The 26,086-nt window shown below is 36.6% G+C and overlaps 1 protein-coding gene across 2 annotated transcripts in view; it reads left to right on the top strand.

The window, feature by feature from the left end:
* REDIC1 (regulator of DNA class I crossover intermediates 1) overlaps positions 1 to 26,086 on the top strand; it is a 95,895-nt gene that overhangs the window by 32,049 nt on the left and 37,760 nt on the right. For both annotated transcript variants that reach the window (XM_027967448.3, XM_060412757.1), the window contains exon 7: positions 7,674 to 7,789. In XM_027967448.3, coding sequence (XP_027823249.2) covers positions 7,674 to 7,789 — 116 coding nt within the window. The remainder of the gene's footprint in view (positions 1 to 7,673; positions 7,790 to 26,086) is intronic.

Here is a 26,086-nt window from a genome sequence, read left to right as displayed (position 1 = left end):
CAGTCACTGTCTACGGTGATTTTAGAGTTCAAGAAAAGGAAGTCCATCACTGTTGCCTATTTTTTTCCATCTATTTGTCATGAAGTGATGGCATTAGTTTTTTATTAATGTTTTTCTTTATGCTGTTTCTGCTGCTGCTGCTAAGTCGCTTCAGTCGTGTCCGACTCTGTGCGACCCCATAGATGGCAGCCCACCAGGCTTCCGTCCCTGGGATTCTCCAGGCAAGAACACTGGAGTGGGTTGCCATTTCCTTCTAATGTTTTTCTTTATAGGTTATTATAAAATATATATTTTAAAGTATTCGTTTATATATTTATTTGGAAGCATCAGCTCTTACTTGCAGCACACAAGATCTTCACTGAGTCATGTGGGATCTTTCGTTGAGGCCATGGACTCTCTAGTTGTGGCATGTGTGTTCTTCACATGGCCTCTGGAGCACATGCACTCAGTAGTAGCAGCATCCAGGGTTAGTCGCTCTACAGCTTGTGCGACCTTAGTCCCCAGACCAGGGATCAGACCTATATCTCCTGCGTTGCAAGGTGGATTCTTAACCCCTGGACCACCAAGGAAGTTCCAGTTATTACAAAGTATTGAGTACAGTTCTCCGGGCTCTCCAGGAGGTTCTTATTGGTTATTCACTTTGTATATGGTAGTGCATGGGTGCTCAGTCACTCAGTCCGTCTGATTCTTTGTCACCCACATGGACTGTAGCCCACCAGACTCCTCTGTCCATGGAATTTTTTGCCTCTGTCCAGGCAAAAATACTGGAGTGGGTTGCCATTTCCTCCTCCAGGGGATCTTTCCCACCCAGGGATTGAACCCACGTTTCCTGTGGCTCCTGCATTAACAGCTAGATTCTTTACCCTGAGCCACTTGGGAAGCATATAGTAGTGTGTATATGTTAATCTCAACTTCCTTATTTATCCCTCCCCACTTTCAACTTTGGTAACTGTAAGTTTGTTTTCTCTGTCTGTGGGTCTATTTCTGTTTTGTAGATAAGTTCATTTGTATCTTTTTTTTTTAGATTCCACTTATAAGTGATATCCTGTGATATTTGTCTTCCTCTGTCTGGGTTACTTTTCTTAGTATGGTTATTTCTAGGTCTATCCATGTTGCTGCAAGTGGCATTATTTTGTTCTTTTTTTATAACTGAGTAAATATATATATGCAACATATTCTTTATCCATTCATCTGTTTGTGGACATTTAGGTTGCTTCCATGTCTTAGCTGTTGTAAATAGTGCTGTGATGAACATTGGGATGCATGTATCTTTTCAAATTATGGTTTTCTTCAGATAAATGCCCAGGAGTGGGATTGCAGGAGCATATGATAGCTCTATTTTTAGTTTTTAAGGAACCTTCATACTATACTCCAAAGTGAATCTGTAAATTACCTTGGTTAGTGAGTTGTTTTAACATTAATTCTTCCAGTTCAGGAACATGGTATATCTTTCCACCTGTTTGTATCATCTTGAGTTTCTTTCATCAGTGTCTTACCATTTTCAGAATATAGGTCTTTTGCCTCCTTAAGTCTCTTTCTAGATATTTTCATCTTTGTGATGTGATTGTAAGTGAAATTGTTCCCTTAATTTATCTTTCTGATCTTCCATTGGGAATGTATGGAAATGCAATAGATTTCTGTGTGTTAATTTTGTATCCTACAACTTTACCACATTCACTGATGTGCTCTAGAAGTTTTCTGGTAGCATCTTCAGGGTTTTCTGTGTATGAAAGTGAAAGTCTCCCAGTCATGTCCGACTCTTTGTGACCCCATGGACTATATAGTCCATGGAATTCTCCTGGAAGAATACTGGAGTGGGTAGCTGTTCCCTTCTCCAGGGGATTTTCCCAACCCAGCAATCAAACACAGGTCTCCCACCTTGTGGGCAAATTTTTTACCAGCTGAGCCACCAGGGAAGCAAATATAGTGTCATGTCACCTGCAAATGGTGACAGTTTTACCTCTTCTTTTCCAATTTGAATTTTTTTTTTAAAAATTTCTCTTTCTTTTTGACTGCTATGGCCAGGACTTCCAAAACTGCACTGAGTAAAAGTGGTAAGTGTAGACATCCTTGTCTTGTACCTGATCTTAGAGGAAATGTGTTGAGTATGACGTTTATTGTGGGTTTGTCATAAATGGCCTATATTATGTTGAGATATGTTCCCTCTATTTGCACTTTCTGGAGAGTTTTTATCATAAATGGATTTTGAATTTTATCAAAAACTTTTTCTGCATTTATTGATACGGTCATATGACTTTTATTCTTCAGTTTATGAATGTGGTATATATTATACTGATTAATTTGTGGATATTGAAAAATCTTTGTATCCCTGGGATAAATACCACTTGATCATGGCATTTGTTGTTCAGTCGCTAAGTCGCACTTGACTCTGCATCCCGTGAATTGCAATATGCCACGCTTCCCTTGTCCTTCACTATTTCCCGGAGTTTGCTCAAACTCATGTCCACTGAGACTGTGATGTCATCCAACCATCTCATCCTCTATCGCCCCCTTCTCCTCCTGCCTTCAGTCTTCCCCAGCATCAGGGTCTTTTCAGTCAGATCTTTGCATCAGGTGGCCGAAGCTTTGGCTTCAGCATCTGTCCTTCCAGTGAATAGTCAGGGTTCATTTCCTGGTTTGATCTTGCAGTCCAAGGGACTCTCAAGAGTTTTCTCCAGGACCACAATTCCAAAGCATCAGTTCTTCAACACTCAACCTTCTTTATGGTCCAGCTCTCACATTCCATACATGACAACTGGTATGTGATCCTTTTAATGAATTGTTGGATTCAGTTTGCTAATATTCTGTTGAGGATTTTTCATCAGTGATATTGGCCTGTAATTTTCTTTTGGGGAGTATCTTTGTCTGTTTTTTTGTATTAGGGTGATGGTGGCTTCATACCATGAGTTTGGAAGTGTACCTTTCTCTGCAGTTTTTGAAATGGTTTCAGAAGGATAGATGTTAACTTTTCTCCAAATGTTTGGTAAAATTCATGTGTTAAGTCTTCTGGTCCTGGACTTTTGTTTGTTGAAAGTTTTAAAGTTACAGGTTCAATTTCAGTACTTAGAATTGGTCTGTCATATTTTCTATTTCTTCCTTGTTCATTCTCGCGATTGTACCTTTTTAAGGATTTATAAACCTGGATCTCCTGCTTTGTAGGCAAATTCTTTACCATCTGAGCCACCAGGAAAACCCAGCAGTTTCTTGTGATGCCTTGTATTTCTGTGGTGTTGGTTGTAACTTCTTTTTCATTGCTAATTTTATTGATTTGGGGCTTCCCTGGTGGCTCAAACAGTAACAAATCTGCCTGCAGACCCTGGTTCGATTCCTGGATCAGGAAGATCCCCTGGAGAAGGGAGTGGCTACCCACAACAGTATACTTGCCTGGAGAATTCTATGGACAGAATAGTCTGATGAGCTACAGTCCATGAAGTCACAAAGAGTCAAACACAGCTGAGTGACTAACACTTTCACTTTATTGATTTGGACCCTTTCCCTTTTTTCCTTGATGATTCTGAGTAAAGGTTAATCAATTTTGTTTATCTTTTCAAAGAACTAACTTTTAATTTTTTGATTTTCTGTTGTTTTTTAGTCTCTACTTCATGTATTTTCTTCTCTGAGACTTGTGAATTCTTTCCTTCTACTAATTTTGAGTTTTGTTTATTCTTATCTCTCTAGTTGCTTTAGGTATAAGATTGTTCATTTGAGATTTTCCTTGTTTCATGATGTAAACTTATATCACTGTAAACTTCCCTCTTAGAGCTACTTTTAGCAAATAAAATTCTATTGATTTAGAAAAAGAACAGATTGTGATTAAAGTTTGAAATATTAAGATCTAAGGCTATAGTAATATTTATCCTTTCTTTTCTTTAAATTGCTAGAGTTAAACTACAGAAAGGTAAAAACAGTGGTACTAAAATCTCTTGAAAATTTTATCAGCTGTGCTGTGTATTAATGAAACTGAGGTTTTCCATTCTTAGGAGATGTCATGTAGTAGAATGGGACGTGAGGGTGTAGAGGACCAAGAATGATAAAGTCCAGTGTAAAGGAGCTCTTCAGTATAATCTTAGCTGATAAACTCTCTGGTCTTAATAAGTCTTGTCAATTGCTGATTGACTTGCCTTTCTTTCCTCGGAACTTCTTCTGCAGCTCATGACCTTTTTTGCTTCTGTTTTTCACTTTTCTCATCTCTCGTTTATACATTTTGGCAAGTCAAATGATTGTGTCTTTCCTATAGTTATCACAAGTCATGGGCCCATATAGAATGTTTTAACCTCAGTTCAACAGAACAGAAAACTGCATTTTCACTCTACTATCTTTTTCAGCAGAAGTATCTTCCAGTGGAAATACTACAAAACAAAATTTCATTCCCAGAATAGTACCTAGTCTTCAGAAAGTTGCATATAAAAAGAGGCAGGATGAATAAGTGTCTTTGAATAGAAAGTTCTTAGGATTTTGATACCATTATATTTTTTGATATGTTCTTTTCTTATTTATAGATTTTAAAATGTTATTGTAACTTGCTGTAGATATAGTCACAATAGGATATAAATTACGTATACAGTTCCTCTTAGGGCAAAAACTTAATTTTCTGCACTGTTGGAAATTATGAATTCAAAAACTGAAATGTTGTTTAAAAATCTTTGAAAAAATCATTTTTTAGTGAAATTGATAGTGAAACTGAAAATCGTTCAGCGTGTTACATAATAGTATGATGTTTGTAATCACAGTAAATGAATAGTTGGTGATGGCATAGTGGCCCAGTATATGTGTTATAGAAAGGGTCCTGTGAATAGCAATATATAACCTCAGTGATATCATAGTAGGCTATTAAGTATGAATTGTGATGACTTGATTATTTTCATGATTTGACAGATGCCAACTGGTCATATGCATTTCAATTATAATTACACAAATATGTAGAAGTGTTCAATTATTTTATGCACTAAGGTTAAGAATACTAAAAATTCAAAATTTAAAATTCTGAAATATATCTTCCATAGAAAATGCCAAGAAGTGATTTTTTATTAAATTTACATAGATTTTTAAAATGAAATTATTAAAGATTACTGTGTGTGTGCTTGTGCTTAGTCACTCAGTCGTGTCTGACTTTTTGTGACCCCATGGACTGTAGCCTGCCAGGCTTCTCTGCCCATAGTATTTTCCAGGCAAGAATACTGGAGTGGGTTGCCATGTCATCCTCTAGGGGATCTTCCTGACCAGAGATTGAACCTGTGCTTCTTGTGTCTCCTGCATTCCTGGCAGATTCTTTACCTGCTGAGCCATCAGGGATTATTGTAATAATATATAAAGATAGTGAGGAAAATGGTTATATAAATCCTGTGTCTTATTAGCAGGAATATTTATTTTGAAGTCCTCCCAATTTTAGCATGCAGTGGTTTATGCCGTATTTATGTATTTATAAATTAATTTACAATTATAAGTTTATTAGTTATAGTTATGGTATTTTATAGCTATATAATATACATCATGATTCAGTTTTATTAAAGTATGTTTTCTGTTTTTCAGAAAAGAAAAAGTACTGATATTATATTTCAGTGATATGTGTTAGCCTTATTAATTTAAGAACCCAATCATTTTTGAAGGATGCAGTGAAAAACATTCCATTATCCTTTCGGTTTGTATTTACAAGACTAAAAATTGCATCCTAGATCTGCTTAAAATTCATGCTTATTCTTTTAGATAATTTATCGGCTAGAGAATGAAATGTCCTGTAACCTGTTTAAATAATCTCCTACTTATAGATTATAGATTAGTGATTATCTGCAGAAGAGTAAATAATGCAATACTTAATAGAGCAGAAGATAACAACAACAGTCTTTTGTACCTGTCCAAGGCATATTGTCACATTGTGAAGTTTTAGTGAAGTATTTAATAGTTTATTTGGAAGGATTTGAAGAAAAGTGAGAATAACTGAAATGAAATTATAAGATACAAAGGAAAATTAATTGAAAAAAAAAGAAAAAAATTTGGTCTGGGACTCACTTCTCACTGCCCTGGAGAAGTTAATATTTGAGCCAATATATAATATTCCCTTCTCTTTTGATTTGTTTGTATGTTACTCACTCTGAGGAATGAATTTATCTCTGTGCTTCTGTCACTGTCTCTCTGACACTGAGATGTATTATCAGACTTTATTTTCAACTTTCCCTTACTTTAGACCTTTATATTTTTTTGAAGCCTTTCAGTATCTCTTTTTGTCTCCCTCTCTCTTCTTTTCTATTTCTTTCATTGATTTTCTTTGGACTTATCTCTATGTTTCATGGCTTACAGATAAATATATACTGCAGATGTAAATTATTATTGCTGGATAGATTAATGTTAAGCCAATAAAATATCTTTTGATATTAATAAATTGATTATTTCAATTGCTTTTCTCAATAGTCTTCCAATCGTTTCTGCATTTTGCACTCAATGATATTGATATTCAGAAATATTAAAGTAGCAGTCTAAAATTTTACTCAGTAGGTGGAAAAACTGAGTTAAGTACAGCTGTTTTCTTGAAGAGATTATGTGATTTCTATGAGAGAAATTTAACTTTTATTTACTCAAGATCCTGGTGTTCTGGGTATTTTTTAACCAGTGTAAAATATTTAGCTCACCATAGTATCAACTTTATTATTTTAATAATCAGTCAAATACTGATATGCTTTCACTGTTCAGTTCAGTCGCTCAGTCGTGTCCAATTCTTTGCGACCCCATGAATCGCAGCACACCAGACCTCCCTGTCCGTCACCAACTCCCGGAGTTCACTCAGACTCACGTCCATCGAGTCCGTGATGCCATCCAGCCATCTCATCCTCTGTCGTCCCCTTCTCCTCCTGCCCCTAATCCCTCCCAGCAGCAGAGTCTTTTCCAGTGAGTCAACTCTACGCGTGAGGTGGCCAAAGTACTGGAGTTTCAGCTTTAGCATCATTCCTTCCAAAGCATTCCCAGGGCTGATCTCCTTCAGAATGGACTGGTTGGATCTCCTTGCAGTCCAAGAGACTCTCAAGAGGCTTCTCCAACACCACAGTTCAAAGCATCAATTCTTTGGCCCTCAGCCTTCTTCACAGTCCAACTCTCACATCCATACATAACCACAGGAAAAACCATAGCCTTGTCTAGACAGACCTTAATTAGCAAAGTAATGTCTCTGCTTTTGAATATGCTATCTAGGTTGGTCATAACTTTTCTTCCAAGGAGTAAGAGTCTTTTAATTTCATGGCTGCAATCACCATCTGCAGTGATTTTTTAGCCCAGAAAAATAAAGTCTGACACTGTTTCCACTGTTTCCCCATCTATTTGCCATGAAGTGATGGGACTGGATGCCATGATCTTCGTTTTCTAAATGTTGAGCTTTAAGCCAACTTTTTCACTCTCCTCTTTCACTTTCATCAAGAGGCTTTTTAGTTCCTCTTCACTTTCTGCCATAAGGGTGGTGTCATCTGCATATCTGAGGTGATTGATATTTCTCCCGGCAGTCTTGATTCCAGCTTGTGTTTCTTCCAGTCCAGCGTTTCTCATGATGTACTCTGCAATTATTTTCTTTTAGATTAAAATAATACATTTTTTGAATATATGTGTTTTCACTTAAATGGCATTTTATGATAAATAATTTAAATCGTGTATCTGTACATTACCATTTTGGCAGCTCTTCCTTTCTTTTTCAGCTCAGTAATGTTAATTATTCTCATTCCTTGGTTTCTAAATTAAATGAAAATCAAGATACTTTCAATCCATCATATGAAACAGCACAATCTGGACCATTATTTGAAAGATTAAACAGGTAAGCAAAGATTTTGAAGGTAATAAAGAACCTGTAGCATTTGTTTCTTAAATTATTAATTTGCTTTTAACAGACATAACTATTTTTAGTTAGAGATGTAAACAGACCTAAGTATTACTGCTAGAAAAAAAACACTATCAATAAAATATAGTATTTCATTAAATCACTTTTAAATAATTATTGTCGAATTGACCTTTAATTTATTGTATTTTGTTGTTGTTGTTTTTTATTTATTTTTTTAAACTTTACTTTATTTTACTTTACAATACTGTGTTGGTTTTGCCATACATCAACATGAATCCACCATGGGTGTACACGTGTTCCCAATCCTGAACCCCCCTCTCACCTCCCTCCCCATACTATCTCTCTGGGTCATCCCAGTGCACCAGCCCCAAGTATCCTGTATCCTGCATCGAACCTAGACTGGCAATTCATTTTTTATATGATACTATACATATTTCAATGCCATTCTCCCAAATCATCCCACCCTCTCCCTCTCCCACAGAGTCCAAAAGACTGTTCTATACATCTGTGTCTCTTTTGTTGTCTCTCATACAGGGTTGTCGTTACAATCTTTTTAGATTTCATATATATGTGTTAGTATATTGTATTGGTGTTTTTCTTTCTGGCTTACTTCACTCTGTATAATCGGCTCCAGTTTCATCCACCTCATTAGAACTGATTCAAATGTATTCTTTTTAATGGCTGAGTAATACTCCATTGTGTATATGTACCATAGCTTTCTTATCCATTCATCTGCTGATGGGCATCTAGGTTGCTTCCATGTTAACTAATTTATTTTAAAAAATATTTGGGACCAAGGTGTTTTGTACCTGTTCTATAATTTCCATGAATTACTAGTTTCCTTTACTGTATCATATCGTATTAACTTCTTTTTCATATCTGGTAGTTGGTCAGTGCCCTATTTTTATTTTCTAGATGTCTGTATATAAACCCTAGTTCTTTTTTATTTTAAATCCATTGAAATTGTCAAACCAATTTGAATTATTTCTTGTTAACTGTGATGAGAAACCTTGACTCTGTAATCCTATCCAAGTCTTCATATTAATAGATACCACCACTATTCACTCAGTTGCTTAAGTCAAAATAAAAGTTGTCCTTGCTTTCTTACCTTTCTTCATCTCTCAGTATACATTTCACCAACAAAGTATTGTCATTTCTGCATTCTAAGAAACCTTAATATTATTTACTTATGTTTTCATCTCTAAGGGTTCCATCCCAGTCTAAGCAAACACTGCTTCTTGCCCACAAAACACCTCTTTTTTCTCTTTGTTCTGAGATTTTTAAAAAACAACTGTATTAATGTATAATCAACATATAACAAGCTGAACTTACCTAAAATGTGCACTTTGGTAAGTTTTGGCATATTTTAAAAATAATGAACTTATTCATCATCTCCTGTAGTTTCTTGGGCAACTTTGTAAATCCATTCTTCTGGTCATTTCACATCTCTTTCTCCCACCCCAAGGCAACTGTTGATGTGATTTCTGTTACTATCGATTAGTCTGTAAGTGGCATCATACTGTATGTTTTCCCATTTTTTTTTCCACTCAACATAATTACTTTGAGATTCATCTTTGTTGTTTATTGTGTGTATCAGTAAGTCCATTTCTTTTTATTGCTGAGTAGTTTTCCATTGTATGAATATAGCAAAATTTATTCATCTGTTGATGGACAGTTGGTTTTTTTCCTCCCAGTTTTGGCTATTCCAAAATAAAGCTACTGTGAACATTGATGTTGAAATCTTGTTTGAATATATGCTTTCATTTCTGTTGGGTAAATATCTACAAGGCTTCCCTCATAGCTCAGTTGGTGAAGAATCTGCCTGCAATGCAGGAGACCCAGGTTTGAGTCCTGGGTTGGGAAGATTCTGTGGAGAAGGAAATGACAACCAACTCCATATTCTTTCCTGGGGAATCCCATGGACCAAAGAGCCTGGCAGGCTACAGTCCATGGGCTTGCCCAAGGGTCAGCCACGACTTAGCGACTAAACCACCACCAAATATCTAGATATGGAATGGCTAGTGTATGTTTAACATTTTATGAAACTGTAGACCTGTTTCCCAAGTGATTTGTGTCATTTCTACATTCCCGTCAGCAAAGAATGAGAATTCCATTTGCAGTACATCCTTGACAACACTTGGTATGGTTAGTCTTTTAAAATTTATGCTACTTTAGTCAACATGTAATGGTATCTTATTGGGGTTTTAATGATGTTGGCATCTTTTCATGTGCTTACTAATCATTTATGTATCTTTGGTGAAATGCTTAGCCTTTTCATTTTCTTAATGGTGTCTTCTTGACACTAACCTTTTTTTTTTTTACAAAGGTTTTAATTTTGATGAAATGCAATTGGTTAATTTTTTATTTATGAATCATGCATATGGTGTCAAAGCTAACAAATCTTTGCCTGAGGCAAGGTTATGAAGATTTTCTGTTATGTTTACTTCTGTCTTGTGGTTTTCAATATAACATTTTCCACTTTGAGTTAATTTTTTATGTATGGTGTGAGGATCATTAGGATATGGTGTGATGAAATAAGGAACTAATTTCATCATTTGCATTTATGGAAAGAAAAGATCTTTACCCCATTGAGTGCTTTGAGACGTTTGTTGAAAATTAATTGACAAAAGTATAAATTATTTTCCCCTGTAATCTCAGTTCTGTTCTGTTGAAAAATCATGTCTGTTTTTATGGTTGTCACACTGTCTCAACTACTAAAGCTTTACTGTTAGTTTTGAAATTGGGAATTGTATTAGTCCTCCAATTTATTCTTCTTTTTCAAAAATGTTTTAGCTTGTCTTAGTCCTTTGCATTTTCAGTCCTTTGAAAATCAGTCCTTTTCTGATCCTATGAATTTTAGGATCAGCCTGTCCATTTCTGGGGAAAAAGAAGTTTAATTTGATTTTTATAGGGATTGTTTTGAATCTTTAGACCAATTTTGGGAAAATTTTAACATTTTAACAATAGTGGCTCTTCTAATCCATGAACATGAAATGTTTCTCCTTGTCAAATTTTTGTCATATGTAATTCATAAGAGCTTTATTCTTAATAGCCCCAAACTTGAACTAACCCAGATGTCCATTAAGAATAGAATATTATGTAATATATAATGGAATAGTACACAGAAATGAAAAATGTGAGCTGCTAATATATGTAATAGCAAACAAGAATATGCATAAATCTCAACACAAAAAGAGAATCATTGTATAATTTAATTTATATGATGTTCAGACAGCAAGCAGAATAGTGGTTACTTTAGGGAGGTGTGAACTTAGAGGGCATGAGGGAACTTTCCAGTGTACTTGAAGTGAGCTTTTCTTTCTCCTCAGCTTTACTGACCTTATGATCTGATGAATACAAATTGTAGGTATTTAAGTTGTCTGCTCTGATGATTTAATAGGCATACACATATTCAAATGATTACCATAATCAAGCTAATTGACACATTGATCACCTCACATAGTTACCATTATTATATGTATGGTGAGACCATTTAAGATCTGTTCTGTTAATAAATTTCAAGAGTAAATGTAGGATTAAGACTATAATCACCGTGTTGTACATTAGATCCTCAGAGCTTATTCCTCTTGTGACTGAAAATTTGTACACTTGGGCCAATATCTTTCCATTTCCCCCACTTCCTCAGCCCCTAGCAACCATGATAGTACCCTCTGCATTTTTTAATTTGGGATTCTACATTTAAGTGAGATTTTTCTGTGTCTGGTTATTTCACTTAGCGTAATATCCTCCCTGTTCATTCATGTTGTCATAAATAGGAGAATTTTTATTTTTAGGGATGAATAATATTCCATCTTATTTAACATCCTTTCATTTTTTCTCAATAATTACAGTAGTTTTCTATGTAATGAAATTATTTCCATAGCTTTCGATAAGCCTCATGTTTATATTGTTAAAAAGTATTTTATTCTTTTTATGCTATTATGAATGGAATTATTTTCATTTTTTAAAAATTTTTTGAGGTATAGTTGATTTATACTTGTTAATTTCTACTGTATATCAAAGTGACACAGTTAAACATATATATTTCTTTTTCATATTCTTTTCCACTATGGTTTATCACAGGTTATTGAATATAGTTTCCTGTGCTATACAGTAGGACCTTGTTTTTTATCCATCCTATATATAATAGCTTGCATCTACTAATCCAAAACTAATCATCCTCTCCCCCAAACCCCACTTGGCAACCACAAGTGTGTTCTCTATGTCCACAAGTCTGTTTCACGGATAGGTATGTTTGTGTCATATTTTAGATTCTACATATAAATGATATCATATGGTATTTGTCTTCCTCTTTCTGACTGACTTTGCTTAGTGTGACAACCTCTAGGTCCATCCATGTTGCTGCAGATGGCATTATTACATTCTTTTTTATGGCTGAGTAATATTCCATCACATATATTTAATATATATCTTTTTATCCATTCCTCTATCAGTGGACATTTAAGTTATGTCCATGTCTTGGCTATTGTAAATAGTACTGCTACAAATATAGAGGTGCATATATCTTTTGAATTATAGTTTTATCTGGGTATATGCCCAGAAATGAGATTGCTGGATCATCTACTTCTAGCTTTTTAAGGAGCCCTTCCATACTGTTTTCCATAGTGCTGTACCAAATTATATTCCTTCCAGTAGCAAAGGAGTTTTCCTTTTACTCCACACCCTCTCCAGCATTTATTTGTAGATGTTTTAATGGTGGTCATTCTGACTGGTATGAGGTCAGAAGTTTTGATTTGCATTTCTCTAATAGTTAGAGAAACCTTTCATGCACCTATTGGCCATACATATGTCTTCTTTGGAGAATTGTCTATTTAGGTCTTCTGCCCATTTTTCAATTAGGTTATTTATTTCTTTGTTACTGAATTGTAAGAGCTGTTTCTCTATTTGGGAAATTAATCCGTTGTCAGTTGTATCATTTGCAAATACTTCCTCCCAGTCTATAGGTTGTCTTTTCATTTTGCTTATTGTTTCTTTTGCTGTGCAACAGCTTGAAAGTTTGATTAGATCCCATTTGTTTATCTTTGCTTTTATTTCTGTTGCCTTGAGAGACTGACCTAAGAAAATACTGGATACAATTTATGTCAAAGAATGTTTTGCCTGTGTTCTCTACTAGACATTTTACAGTGTCTAGTCTTATATTTAAGTCTTTAGGTCCTTTTGAGTTTATTTTTGTGTAATTTGGAAGGGTGTGCTGTTAATCTTAACTTCATTGATTTCTGTGTAGCTGTCTAACTTTCCCAGTACTACTTGCTGAAGAAACTACCCTTCCTCCATTGTGTATTCTTGCCTCCTTTGTCAAAGATTAACTGTCTGTAGTTGCATGGGGTTATTTCTGGGCTATCTGCTCTGTTGTATTGATCTACATGTCTGTTTTTGTGCCAATCACATGCTGCTTTGATTTCTACAGCTGTGTAGTATTATCTGAAGTCTAGAAGAGTTATGACTCCTGCTCTGTTCTTTTCCTCAGGATACTTTGGCAATTCTGGGTCTTCTATAGTTCCATATAAGTTTTAGGATTATTCATTCTTGTTCTGTGAAAAAATATCATGGGTAATTTAACAAGGATCACATTAAATCTGTAGATTGCTCTGGATAGTATGGCCATTGTAATAGTATGGATTCTTCCAACCCAAGAACATGGGATATCTTTCCATTTCTTTGAATTATCTTCAATTTCTACCGTTAATGTTTTGTAGTTTTCAGATATGTCTTTCACTTCCTTAGTGAGGTTTATTCCCAAGCATTTTTTGATGCAGTTTTTCAAGATAATGATTTTTTTCATGTTCCCTTTCTCTTATTTTATTGCTAATGTAAAGAAATGGAACCAATTTTTGTATATTAATCTTGTATCCTGCTACTTTGCTGAATTTATTCATTATAATAATTTTTGTATGGAGTCTTTAGTGATTTCTATATATAATATCATGTCATCTTACCATTAAGTGGTAAATTGACAATTTTGCTACTTCCCTACCAGTTCAAATATCTTTTTTTTTTTCTTTTTTGATTTCTATGGCTGGGACTCCCAATACTATGCTGAAGTGAAATGATTAGAGTGGGTATCCTTGTTTGGTTCCAGATTTTAGCAGAAAGGATTTTAGCTTTTCACCATTGAGTATTATATAACTATGAGTCTGACATAAATATTTTGTATTATCTTGAAATATATTCCCTCTCTACCCTTTCATAAGGGTTTCTGTCATGAATTGATGTTGAATTTTATCAATTTTTTTCAGTATCATGTGGTTTTTATCTTTTCTTTTGTTCATATATCACATTGATTTGTGTATGTTGAACCATTCTTCTAATTGTGGGATGATTCCAACCTGGTAATGGTGTATGGTCTTTTTTATGTATTGTTGGATTTGATTTCCGAATGTTTTGTTGAGAATTTCTACATCTATGTTGATCAAATATATTGGCCTGTAATTTTCTTCTTACTAAAAAAACAATGGGTCAGTAGTGAAATCAAAGAAGAAATTTAGAAAATACCTTGAGGTTGGGTTCTCTGGTGGCTCAGTGTTAAATAATCTGCTTGTTACTGCAGGAGACACAGGTTTGATCCCTGGTCCAGGAAGATCCCACATGTCATGGAGCAGCTAAGTCCATGTGCCACAACTACTGAGCTGGTGCTCTAGAGGCCAGGAAGTGCAACTATTGAGCCCATATGCTTCAATATGGACTTAGTACTGAAGCCTGCATGCCCTAGAGCCTGTGCTCCACAACAAGAGAAGCCACCACAATGAGAAGCCCATGCACTGCAATGAAGAGTACCTGTGGCTCGCCACAACTAGGGAAAAGCCTGCCCAGCAATGAAGACCCAGCACAGCCAAACATTGATTAATTAATTAAAAAATACCTTGAGGCAAATGGCAAGACACAGCCTTACAAAATTTATGGGATACAGCAAAAGGTGTTCTTAGAGGAAAGTTCATAGCAATACAGGCCTTCCTTAAGAAATAAGAAAAATCTTAAACAACACAACCCACCACCTAAAAAGAATTAGACAAGGAACAAACAAAACCTAAAGGCAGCCAAAGGAAGCAGATAATGAAGATCAGAGGAAATAAAATAGAGATTAAAAACAGTAGAAAAACTCAATATAACTGAGTTACTTCATTGAAAAGGTAAACGAAATTAACAAACCTTTGGCCAGGCTTACAAGGAAGAGAAGAAAGAAGACCCCAAAAAAGGAAAGTAAGAAATGAAAGGATAAACCATAATTGATACTGCAGAAATACAAAAAAAAAAAAGTTAAGAAATTGCTGTGAATAATTATTTGCCAACAAATTTGATAACCTAAAAGAAATGGACAATTTTCTAGAAACATACAGCTTGCCAAAACTGAGTAAAGAAGAAATAGATAACTTTAACTGGCCAATTGCTAGAAATAAAATAGAATCTATAACAATAATAATAATAAAAGCCCCTACAAACATAAGTCCAGGACTAGATGGCTCCACAGGTGAATTTTACCAAACATACAAAGAAAAAATTATACTGATGCATTTCAAACTCTTCCAAAAAACTGAAGAAGAAGGAATACTCCCAAAAACATTCTGTGAAGCCACCATCAGTCTGATACCAAAACCAGACAAAGATAGCACCAAGAAAGAAAATTACAGGCCAACATCCTTGAAATTATTTTCTTAAAATTGTTTTGTTTTATTGAAAAGGATCCTGATTGAGATATGTTTATGAAAAAAATAAAATCTGAGCTGTTTCTTTACAAATCTTAAAAGAGACTGGAAAAGATCAGTTTTCATTCCAATCCCGAAGAAAGGCAATGCCAAAGAATGCTCAAACTACAGCACAATTGCACTCATGACACTAATAGCACATTCAGTTCAGTTCAGTCGCTCAGTAGTTCAGTTCAGTCGCTCCGATTCTTTGCGACCCCATGAATCACAGCACACCAGGCCTCCCTGTCCATCACCAACTCCCGGAGTTCACTCAGACTCATGTCCATCGAGTCAGTGATGCCATCCAGCCATCTCATCCTCTGTCGTCCCCTTCTCCTCCTGCCCCCAATCCCTCCCAACATCAGACTCTTTTCCAATGAGTCAACTCTGGGCATGAAGGACCAAAGTACTGGAGTTTCAGCTTTAGCATCATTCCTTCCAGAGCAATCCCAGGGCTGATCTCCTTCAGAATGGACTGGTTGGATCTCCTTGCAGTCCAAGGGACTCTCAAGAGTCTTCTCCAACATCACAGTTCAAAAGCATCAATTCTTCGGTGCTCAGCCTTCTTCACAGTCCAACTCTCACATCCATACATGACTACTGGAAAAACCATAGCCTTGACTAGATGGACATTTGTTGGCAAAGTAATATCTCTGCTTTTGAATATACTATCTAGGTTGGTCATAACTTTTCTTCCAAGGAATAAGCATCTTTTAATTTCATGGCTGCAATCACCATCTGCAGTGATTTTTTAGCCCAAAAAAAATAAAGTCTGACACTGTTTCCACTGTTCTCCATTTATTTCCCATGAAGTGATGGGATCAGATGCCATGATCTTCATTTTCTGATTGTTGAGCTTGAAGCCAACTTTTTCACTCTCCTCTTTCACTTTCATCAAGAGGCTTTTAATTCCTCTTCACTTTCTGCCATATTGGTGGTGTCATCTGCGTATCTGAGGTTATTGATATTTCTCCCAGCAATCTTGATTCCAGCTTGTGTTTCTTCCAGTCCAGCGTTTCTCATGATGTACTCTGCGTATAAGTTAGATAAGCAGGGTGACACTATACAGTCTTGATGCACTTCTTTTCCTATTTGGAACCAGTCTGTTGTTCCATGTCCAGTTCTAACTGTTGCTTCCTGACCTGCATACTATCAAAGTAATGCTCAAAATTCTCCAAGCCAGGCTTCAACAGTATGTGAACTGGGAACTTCCAGATGTTCAAGCTGGATTTAGGAAAGACAGAGGAACCAGAGATCAAATTGCCAACATACGTTGGATCATCGAAAAAGCAAGAGAGTTCCTGAAAAACATCTACTTCTGCTTCATTGACTATGCCAAACCCATTGACTGTGTGAATCACAACAAATTGTGGAAAACTCTTAAAGAGATGGGAATACCAGACCACCTGACCTGCCTCCTGAGAAATCTGTATGCAAGTCAAGAGGCAACAGTTAGAACTGAACATGGAACAACAGACTGGTTCCAAATCTGGAAAGGAGTATGTCAAGGATATATATTGTCACCCTGCTTATTTAACTTCTATTCAGAGTACATCATGCGAAATGTCAGACTGAATGAAGCACAAGCTGGAGTCAAGATTGCCAGGAGAAATATCAATAACCTCAGATATGCAGGTGACACCACCTGTATGGCAGAGAGCGAAGAAGAACTAAAGAGCCTCTTGATGAAAGTGAAAGAGAAGAGTGAAAAAACTGGCTTAAAACTCAACATTCTGCAAACAAAGATCATGGCATTTGGTCCCGTCACTTCACGGCAAATGGATGGGGAAACAATGCAAACAGTGACAGACTTTATTTTCTTGGGCTCCAAAATCACTGCAGATAGTGACTGCAGCCTTGAAATTAAAAGACACTTACTCCTTGGAAGAAAAGCTATGACGAACCTAGACACATATTAAAAAGCAGAGATATTATTTTGCCAACAAATGTCTATCTATTGAAACTATGGTTTTTCCTACAGTCATGTATGGATGTGAGAGTTGGACTGTAAGGAAAGCTGAACACTGAGGAATTGATGCTTTTGAAGTGTGGTGTTGGAGAAGACTCTTGAGAGTCCCTTGGACTGCAAGGAGATCCAACAGTCAATCCTAAAGGAAATCAGTCCTGAATATTCATTGGAAGGATTGATGCTGAAGCTGAAACTCCAATACTTTGGCCACCTGATGTGAAGAACTGACTCATTTGAAAAGACCTGGGAAAAATTGAAGGCAGGAAGAGAAGGAGATGACAGACAATGAGATGGTTGGATGGCATCACCAACTCAGTAGCCATGAGTTTGAGTAAGCTCTGGAAACCAGTGAAGGACAGGAAAGCTTGGTGTGCTCCAGTCCATGGGGTCGCAAACAGTCAGACATGACTGAGGAACTGAACTGAACTGATCCATACTAAGTCAAACAAGTGGAATCAACATGTTATAATATGTATAATGTATATATTTTAGAAAACTTAAGAATTTTTGCCTTAAAAATTTATGACATTTTGATTACACTTGTTTCATCTGCGGTTATTTTCTTAATTTTATTTTTGGATGGGCTTCCTTTGTGGCTCAGCTGGTAAAGAATCTACCTGCAATTTTTGGATAGCCTGGCGGGCTACAGTCCATGGGGTCTCAAAAGAATTGAACACATCTTAGTGACTAAATAACAAATACAGTATCATATTTAATTACTCTTTTGTCCGTGTCATTTCCTCAGGTAAGAATAGTGGAATGGGTTTGCATATCCTTCTCCAGGGGATCTTCCAAGTCCAGAGATCAAACCCATGTCTCCTACTTGGCAGGAAGATTCTTTACTACTGTACTAGCTGGGAAGGCCAAGTATGATGTTAGTTTTAAGTTTTTGTAGGTGCCCTTTGTCAGGCTGCTCTTCTATTCCTATTTTATTGAAGGTTTTTATCACTGATTTGGTCAAATGCTCATTCTGTGTCCTTTGAGATTTATCACGTAGTTTGTTTTTATTCTATTAATATGTACATTACATTACTTTCAAATGTTAAACCACCTTGCCTTCCTGGCATAAAGGCTACTTCAGTTCAGTTCAGTTCAGTTCACTCACTCAGTCGTGTCCAACTCTTTGCGACCCCATGAATCGCAGCACGCCAGGCCTCCCTGTCCATTACCAACTCCCAGAGTTCACTCAGACTCACGTCCATCTAGTCAGTGATACCATCCAGCCAGCTCATCCTCTGTCGTCCCCTTCTCCTCCTGCCCCCAATTGCTCTCAGCATCAGAGTCTTTTCCAATGAGTCAACTCTTCGCCTGAGGTGGCCAAAGTACTGGAGTTTCAGCTTCAGCATCATTCCCTGCAAGAGTCTTCTCCAACACCACAGTTCAAAAGCATCAATTCTTCGGTGCTCACCTTTCTTCACAGTCCAACTCTCACATCCATACATGACAACAGGAAAAACCATAGCCTTGACTAGATGGACCTTAGTCGGCAAAGTAATGTCTCTGCTTTTCAATATGCTCTCTAGGTTGGTCATAACTTTCCTTCCAAGGAGCAAGCGTCTTTTAGTTTCATGGCTGCAGTCACCATCTGCAGTGATTTTGGAGCCCCCAAAAATAAAGTCTGACACTGTTTCCACTGTTTCCCATCTATTTCCCATGAAGTGCTGGGACCAGATGCCATGATCTTCGTTTTCTGAATGTTGAGCTTTAAGCCAACTTTTTCGCTCTCTTCTTTCATTTTCATCAAGAGGCTTTTAGTTCCTCTTCACTTTCTGCCATAAGTGTGGTGCCATCTGCATATCTGAGGTGATTGATATTTCTCCCGGCAATCTTGATTCCAGCTTTTACTTCTTCCAGCCCAGCGTTCCTCATGATGTACTCTGCATAGAAGTTTAATAAGCAGGGTGACAATATAGAGCCTTGACGTCCTCCTTTTCCTATTTGGAACAAGTCTATTGTTCCATGTCCAGTTCTAACTGTTGCTTCCTGGCCTGCATACAGAATTCTCAAGAGGCAGGTCAGGTGGTCTGTATTCCCATCTCTTTTAGAATTTTCCACAGTTTATTGGCTACTTAGTCATGTTCTGTAACCCATTTCATAAAGTGCTTCATTTTGGGGGGTAATATTTTATTGATGATTTTTAAAAATATGTAGAGAGATTTATTTTAATATAGTTAATTCTGCTGTATAGCACAGTAACTCAGTTATATATATATATATATATATATAGAATCTTTTTTTCAGATTCATTTCTATTATGGTTTATCCTAGAATTTTTTTTTAATTGGAGTATATTTGTTTTGCAATGTTGTGTTAGTTTTGCCTGTACAATAGTATGAATCAGCTGTATGCATACATATATCTCCTCCCTCTGTAGCCTCCTTCCCATTCCCACCATCCCACTCCTCTAGGTTGTCACAGATCACCGAGCTGAGCTCCCAGTGCTGTACAGCAGCTGCCTACTAGCTATCTGTTTTATATATGATAATATAAATGTCAATTCTGCTTGCATCTATTTCATGAGGAATATTGCTCTGAATTTTTCTTTACTTATAATGTCTTTGTCTGGCTTTGGTACCAGAGTAATGATACTGGCTTCATAGCACAAGTTGGAAAATGTTTCTTCCTCTATTTAATGGATGAATTTGTGGAGGCTGGTTGTGTGCATGCTAAGTCACTTCAGTCGTGTCTGACTCTCTGTGACCTATGGACTATGGCCTGCCAAGCTCCTCTGTCCATGGGATTCTCCAGGCAAGAATACTGGAGTGGGTTGCCATGTCCTCCCCCAGGGAATCTTCCCAACCCATTGATCAACCCAGGTCTCCTGCATCTCCTGAATTACAGGCAGATTATTTACCACTGAGCCACTGGGATTTGGTTATTTTTTCTTTAAATGTTTCTGCACCTAGGCTTTTCTTAGAAAACTTTTAACTACGAATTCTTTATTTTTTGTGTGTTACAGATTTACTCAGATTTTAAAATTTCCTTTTAATTTCTTTGTCACAATGTGTGTTTTTATAGGATTTCATCCATTTCATCTAAGTTATATTATTTGTTATTATATAGTTGTTCACAGTTCATTTTAATTTCTGTAAAAGTGTTGATATCCCTTTAATTCCAGATATGTGTCTTTTCTTTTTTCCTTGATTAGTATACCTAAATTTTTGCTAATTTTATTTGCTAAATTTTTAGTTTTATCAATTTTCTCTATTATTGTTTTTGTTTGCTTTCTTTTCCACTGATATCTGCCCTGATGTTTGCTCAGATACTTAGTCCCGTCTGACTTTTGTGATCCCATGGACTGTAGTCTGCCAGGCTCCTCGGTTCATGGGATTCTTCCAGTAAAAGTACTGGAGTGGGGTGCCATTTCCTCTCCAGGGGATCTTCCCACTCAGTGACCAAACCCACATTTCTCATGTCTCCTATACTGGCAGGCAGATTCTTTACCACTAGCGCCACCTTGTGGTTGTTGTTGTTCAGTTGCTAAGTCCTATCCGGCTATTTGTGACCCCATGAACTGCAGCACCACAGGCTTCCTTGTCCTTCACTGTCTCCCAGAGTTTGCTCAGACTCAGATCCATTGAGTCAGTAATGCCATCAAATCCACTCATTTTCTGCTGTCCCCTTTTCCTCTTGCCCTCCATCTTTCCCAACATCAGAGTCTTTTCCAATGAGTTGGCTCCTTGCATCAGGTGGCCAAAGTATTGGACCGTCAGCTTAAGCACCAGTCTTTCCAATAAATATTCAAGGTTGATTTCCTTTAAAACTGGCTGGTTTAATCTCCTTACAGACCAAAGGACTCTCAAGAGTCGTCTCTAGCACCAGAGTTCAAAAGCATCAATTCTTTGGCACTCGGCTTTCTTTATGGTCCAGTTCTCACATTCATACACGACTACTGGAAAAACCATAACTTTCACTTTTCTTGGCAAAGTGATGTCTCTGGTTTTTAATATACTGTCTAGATTTGTCATAGGTTTCTTTCCAAAGAGCAAGCATCTTTTAATTCCGTGGCTACAGTCACTATTCATGTTGATTTTCGAGCCCAGGAAAATGAAATCTGACAGTTTCTACTTTTTCCATATCTATTTGCCATGAAGTGATAGGACTGGATGCCATCATCTTCATGTTTGAATGTTGACTTTTAAGCCAGCATTTCTACTTTCTACTTGCACCTTCATCAAGAGTCTCTTTAGTTCCTCTTCATTATCTGCCATTAAAGTGGTTTATTATGCATATCTGAGATTGTTGATACTTCTCCAGGCAATCTTGATTCCAGCCTATGAGTCCCCTAGCTCAGCATTTCATGTGATGTACTACTATGCATGTAAGTTAAATAAGGAGGATGACTATATACAGCCTTGACATACTCCTTCCCAATTTTGAACCGGTTCGTTTTTCCACGTGCAGTTTTAATTGTTGCTTTCTGTCCTGCATACAGGTTCTCAGGAGTCAGGTAAGGTGGTGTCTGGTATCCCTATCACTTTATTAATTTTCCACATTTTGTTGTGATCCACACAGTCAAAGGCTTTACTGCAGTCAGTGAAGCAGATCTTTTTTTTTTCCAGTGCCACCTGGGAAGCCTCAAAAATGTGTACTAAAGCTTCTATTATTGTTGTGTTACAGTGACTAGTTTGAGCATTCTTTGGCAAGGCCTTTCTTTGGGATTGGAATGAAAACTGACCTTTTCCAGTCCTATGGCCACTGCTGAGTTTTCCAAATTTGCTGGCATATTGAGTGCAGCACTTTCACACCATCACCTTTTAGGATTTGAAATAGATCAACTGGAATTCCATCACCTCCACTTGCTTTGTTCATAGTAATGCTTCTTCCTAAGGCCCATTTGACTTTGCATTCTAGAATGTCTGATTGTAGGTGAGTGATCACACCATCGTGATTATCTGGGTCATGAAGATCTTTTTTGTATGGTTCTTCTGTGTATTCTTGCCACCTCTTCTTAATATCCTCTGCTTCTGTTAGGTCCATACCATTTCTGTTCTTTATTGTGCCCATCTTTGCATGAAATGTTCCCTAGGTATCTCTAATTTTCTTGAAGAGATCTCTAATCTTTCCCATGCTATTGTTTTCCTCTATTTCTTTGCACTAATCACTGAGGAAGGCTTTCTTATCTCTCTTTGCTATTCTTTGGAACTCTGCATTCACATGGATATACCTTTCCTTTTTTCTTTGGCCTTTTGCTTCTCTGCTTTTGTCAGCTATTTATAAGGCCTCCTCAGACAACCATTTTGCCTTTTTGCATTTCTTTTCCTTGTGGTTGGTTTTGATCAGCGCCTACTGTACACTGTCATGAACTTCCATCCATAGTTCTTCAGGCACTCTATCAGATCTGTTACCTTAATCTATTTGCCACTTCCGCTGTATAATCGTAAGGGATTTGATTTAGGTAATATCTGGATGGTCTAGTGGTTTTCCGTACTTTCTTCCATTTCAGTGTAAATTTTGCAATAAGGAGTTCATGATCTGAGCCACAGTCTGCTCCCGGTCTTGTTTTTGCTGACTGTTTAGAGTTTCTCCATCTTTGGCTGCAGAGAATATAATCAGTATGATTTTGGTGTTGACTACCTGGGGATGTCTATATGTGGAGTCATCTCATGTTGTTGGAAGAGGGTGCTTGCTTTTTGTTGGCAAACAGTGTGTTTTCTTGGCAAAACTCTGTTAGCCTTTGCCCTGCTTCATTTTGCACTCCAAGGCCTAATTCGCCTATTGTTCCAGGTATCTTTTGCCTTCCTTCTTTTGCATTCCAGTCCCCTATAATGAAAAGGACATCTTTTGGGTATAAGTTCCAGAAGGTCTTATAGGTCTTCATAGAACGGTTCAGCTTCAGCTTCTTCATCATTACTGGTTGGGACATAGACTTGGATTACTGTAATATTGAATGGTTTGCCTTGGAAACGAAGAGAGAGCATTCTGTCATTTCTGAGATTGCACCTAAGTACTGCATTTTGGACTCTTTTGTTGACTATGAGGGCTACTCCATTTCTTCTTGCCCACAGTAGTAGATATAATGGTCATCTGAATTAAATTCACCCATTCCCATCCTAATTAGTTCACTGATTCCTAAAATGTTAATGTTCACTCTTTCCATTTCCTGTTTGACCACTTCCAGTTTACCTTGATTCATGGACCTAAAAAGCAGAGGCATTACTTTGCCAACAGAGGTCCGTCTAGTTAAAGCTATGGTTTTTCCAGTAATCATATACGGATGTGAGAGTTGGACTATAGAGAAATCTATGTCAAAGAATTGATGCTTTTGAACTGTGGTCTTGGAGAAGACTCTTGAGAGTCCCTTGGATTGCAAGGAGATCAAACCAGTCAATCCTAAAGGAAATCAATGCCTAATATTCTTTGGAAGGACTGATGCTGAAGCTGAAACACCAATTCTTTGGCCACCTGATGTGAAGAATGGAGTCATTTGAAAAGACCCTGATGCTGGTAAAGATTGAAGGCAGGAGGAGAAGGGGATCACAGAGGATGAAATTGTTGGATGGCATCACCAACTCGATGAACATAATTCTGAATAAGCTCTGGGATTTGGTGATGGACAGGGAAGCCTGGCGTGCTGCAGTCCATGGGGTCGCAAAGAGTCGGACACAACTGAGCAACTGAATTGAACTGACAGTGGCTAGAGAACTGAAAGAGCCTGGAGACCTTCTCATGGAAGAAGAAATTATCCAGAACTGGGTATTTTAAATTTTAGTCTAAATGATGACTGAAGTTTAGTCTAAATCATCTCCAAATACCGGATGCAGAAGAAGCATAAGATCAATTTTGTCCAGGGTTCTTCTATAGATAACTCTGGAGAAATTAGAAAAATGTTAAAAGGGACATTCCTGGTCAATATTTAAGAGAAATTGTGACAATCAAAGGAGACAGAACTGACAAGGTGATGACTCCCCTTCATCTGAGTTACTCAACTAGGGACAGTTTAGCTGAGATGTGTTTTGTTTGCAAATATAGATTTTAAAATAAATTGTTAAAAACACAGATATTATACCTTAGTGTCAAACTTATTTTTGAAAAGTAGATCTCTTATTTATTAGTCATGAGACTGTAGCTAACTTATTTATATCTTTTGGCATTTTGTCTACCTCATTTAGGCTAGAGATAGCGTCTTTCCTTCAGGGTTATATGGAAAAATCAATGTGATGATAGACTGAAATCGCCCATGTTCCATAAATGCACTAAATCAGCTGCTAATAATTTTTTAAAATTTTTATGGAAGGCTTCCAAAATTATTCACAGATAGATTTTAAAAAGCAAGAATATCACTTCAAGAAAATGAAACAACTTACATGTTTAAAATATAAAGGAGGACTTCCTTTGTGGTCCAGTGTTCAAGATTCCATGCTTCCAATGATGCTTATGATTTCTTTTTTCTACTTACTTTGGAATTAGTTTGATCTTCTCTTTTTCTGTTTTTTAAGATGTAAGTTTAACTTAGTGATTTGATATCTTTCTTTTAACATAAATATTTACAGCTGAAAAGCCGTGTTCAGAGGTCAGTCAATGATGAGTTGGAGGTTGTTTTTAAACACCTGGAATATGAGACCTCACATTCGGTCAGGGATGAGTGCCATTTTTCAAAGACATTTGAGTGGCATTGTTTCCAACTAGAAGTTTGCTAAATATCTAAATATCTGTGTATATAATATGTATTTTTCTCTGTTTTTAAGTTTGCTTGTGTTTTTTATTATGGATTCTCTACTATAAATTTTCTACTATAGATTTCTCTCCATTAGGATTAGAATGTTTGTTTTCTATTTCTTGTGTTTGGGATGTGTTGATTTTTTTTGGATTTGTGTTCTTACTGTTTTTACCAAATTTGAAAAAAATTCAGTCATTAATTTTTCAAATATTTTTTCTGGTTCCTCTCCCCTCTTCTTTGGGAACCTAAATAATATGTAAAGTTGTCCAACTGAAGTTGTATAACAGTTTACTGATGCTCTATTTATTTTAAAATTTTTTCCTCTCCTTTCATTTTATATAGATTTTGTTAGAATTTCAAATTTACTAATTGTATCTTTTCTGGTATCCAATACTGGTAAATCTATTCAGTGCATTTTTCGTCTCTAGAAGTTTGATTTAACTGCTCTGTTTATTTTCCAGATGTCTATTCAACATGCTTAATCTTTTGTCTAGCTTCTTGAAATAAGGAATATAGTTAGAATAAATCTTTTAATGTCCTTGTGTATAAAGTTAAAGTATATCATTTTGTGTCATTTCTTAGTCTAACAACTGATTTTCCTCCTTATTAGAGATAGCAACTTCCTGCTTCTTTGCAGTCTTGATAATTTTGTTTAGATTCTACACCTTGTAAATCATCTTTTTGGTTTCTGGAAATCTCATATTCCTATAGATCATCCTAAGCTTTGTTCTGAGATACAGTTTAGTTACTCGGAAGTAACATGATTCTTTTGAAACTTACTTTAGAATTTGTTAAGCAGCACCAGGTACCCGTTCATTCAGTCTATGGCTACTTTGCCCTCTGCTGAGGCAATACTCTTCTGAGTCTTCTCTAGTTTTCTTTGGATTACAAGATTTTCCACTCTGGTTGATGGAAACACAAAATTTTCCCATCCTTGAGTT

This window comes from Ovis aries, chromosome 3, assembly GCF_016772045.2.
Source record: "Ovis aries strain OAR_USU_Benz2616 breed Rambouillet chromosome 3, ARS-UI_Ramb_v3.0, whole genome shotgun sequence".
In the NCBI taxonomy this organism is placed as follows: domain Eukaryota; kingdom Metazoa; phylum Chordata; class Mammalia; order Artiodactyla; family Bovidae; genus Ovis; species Ovis aries.
The sequence above is the reverse complement of the archived record's forward strand: the minus strand, read 5'-3'. Positions and strand labels throughout refer to the sequence as shown.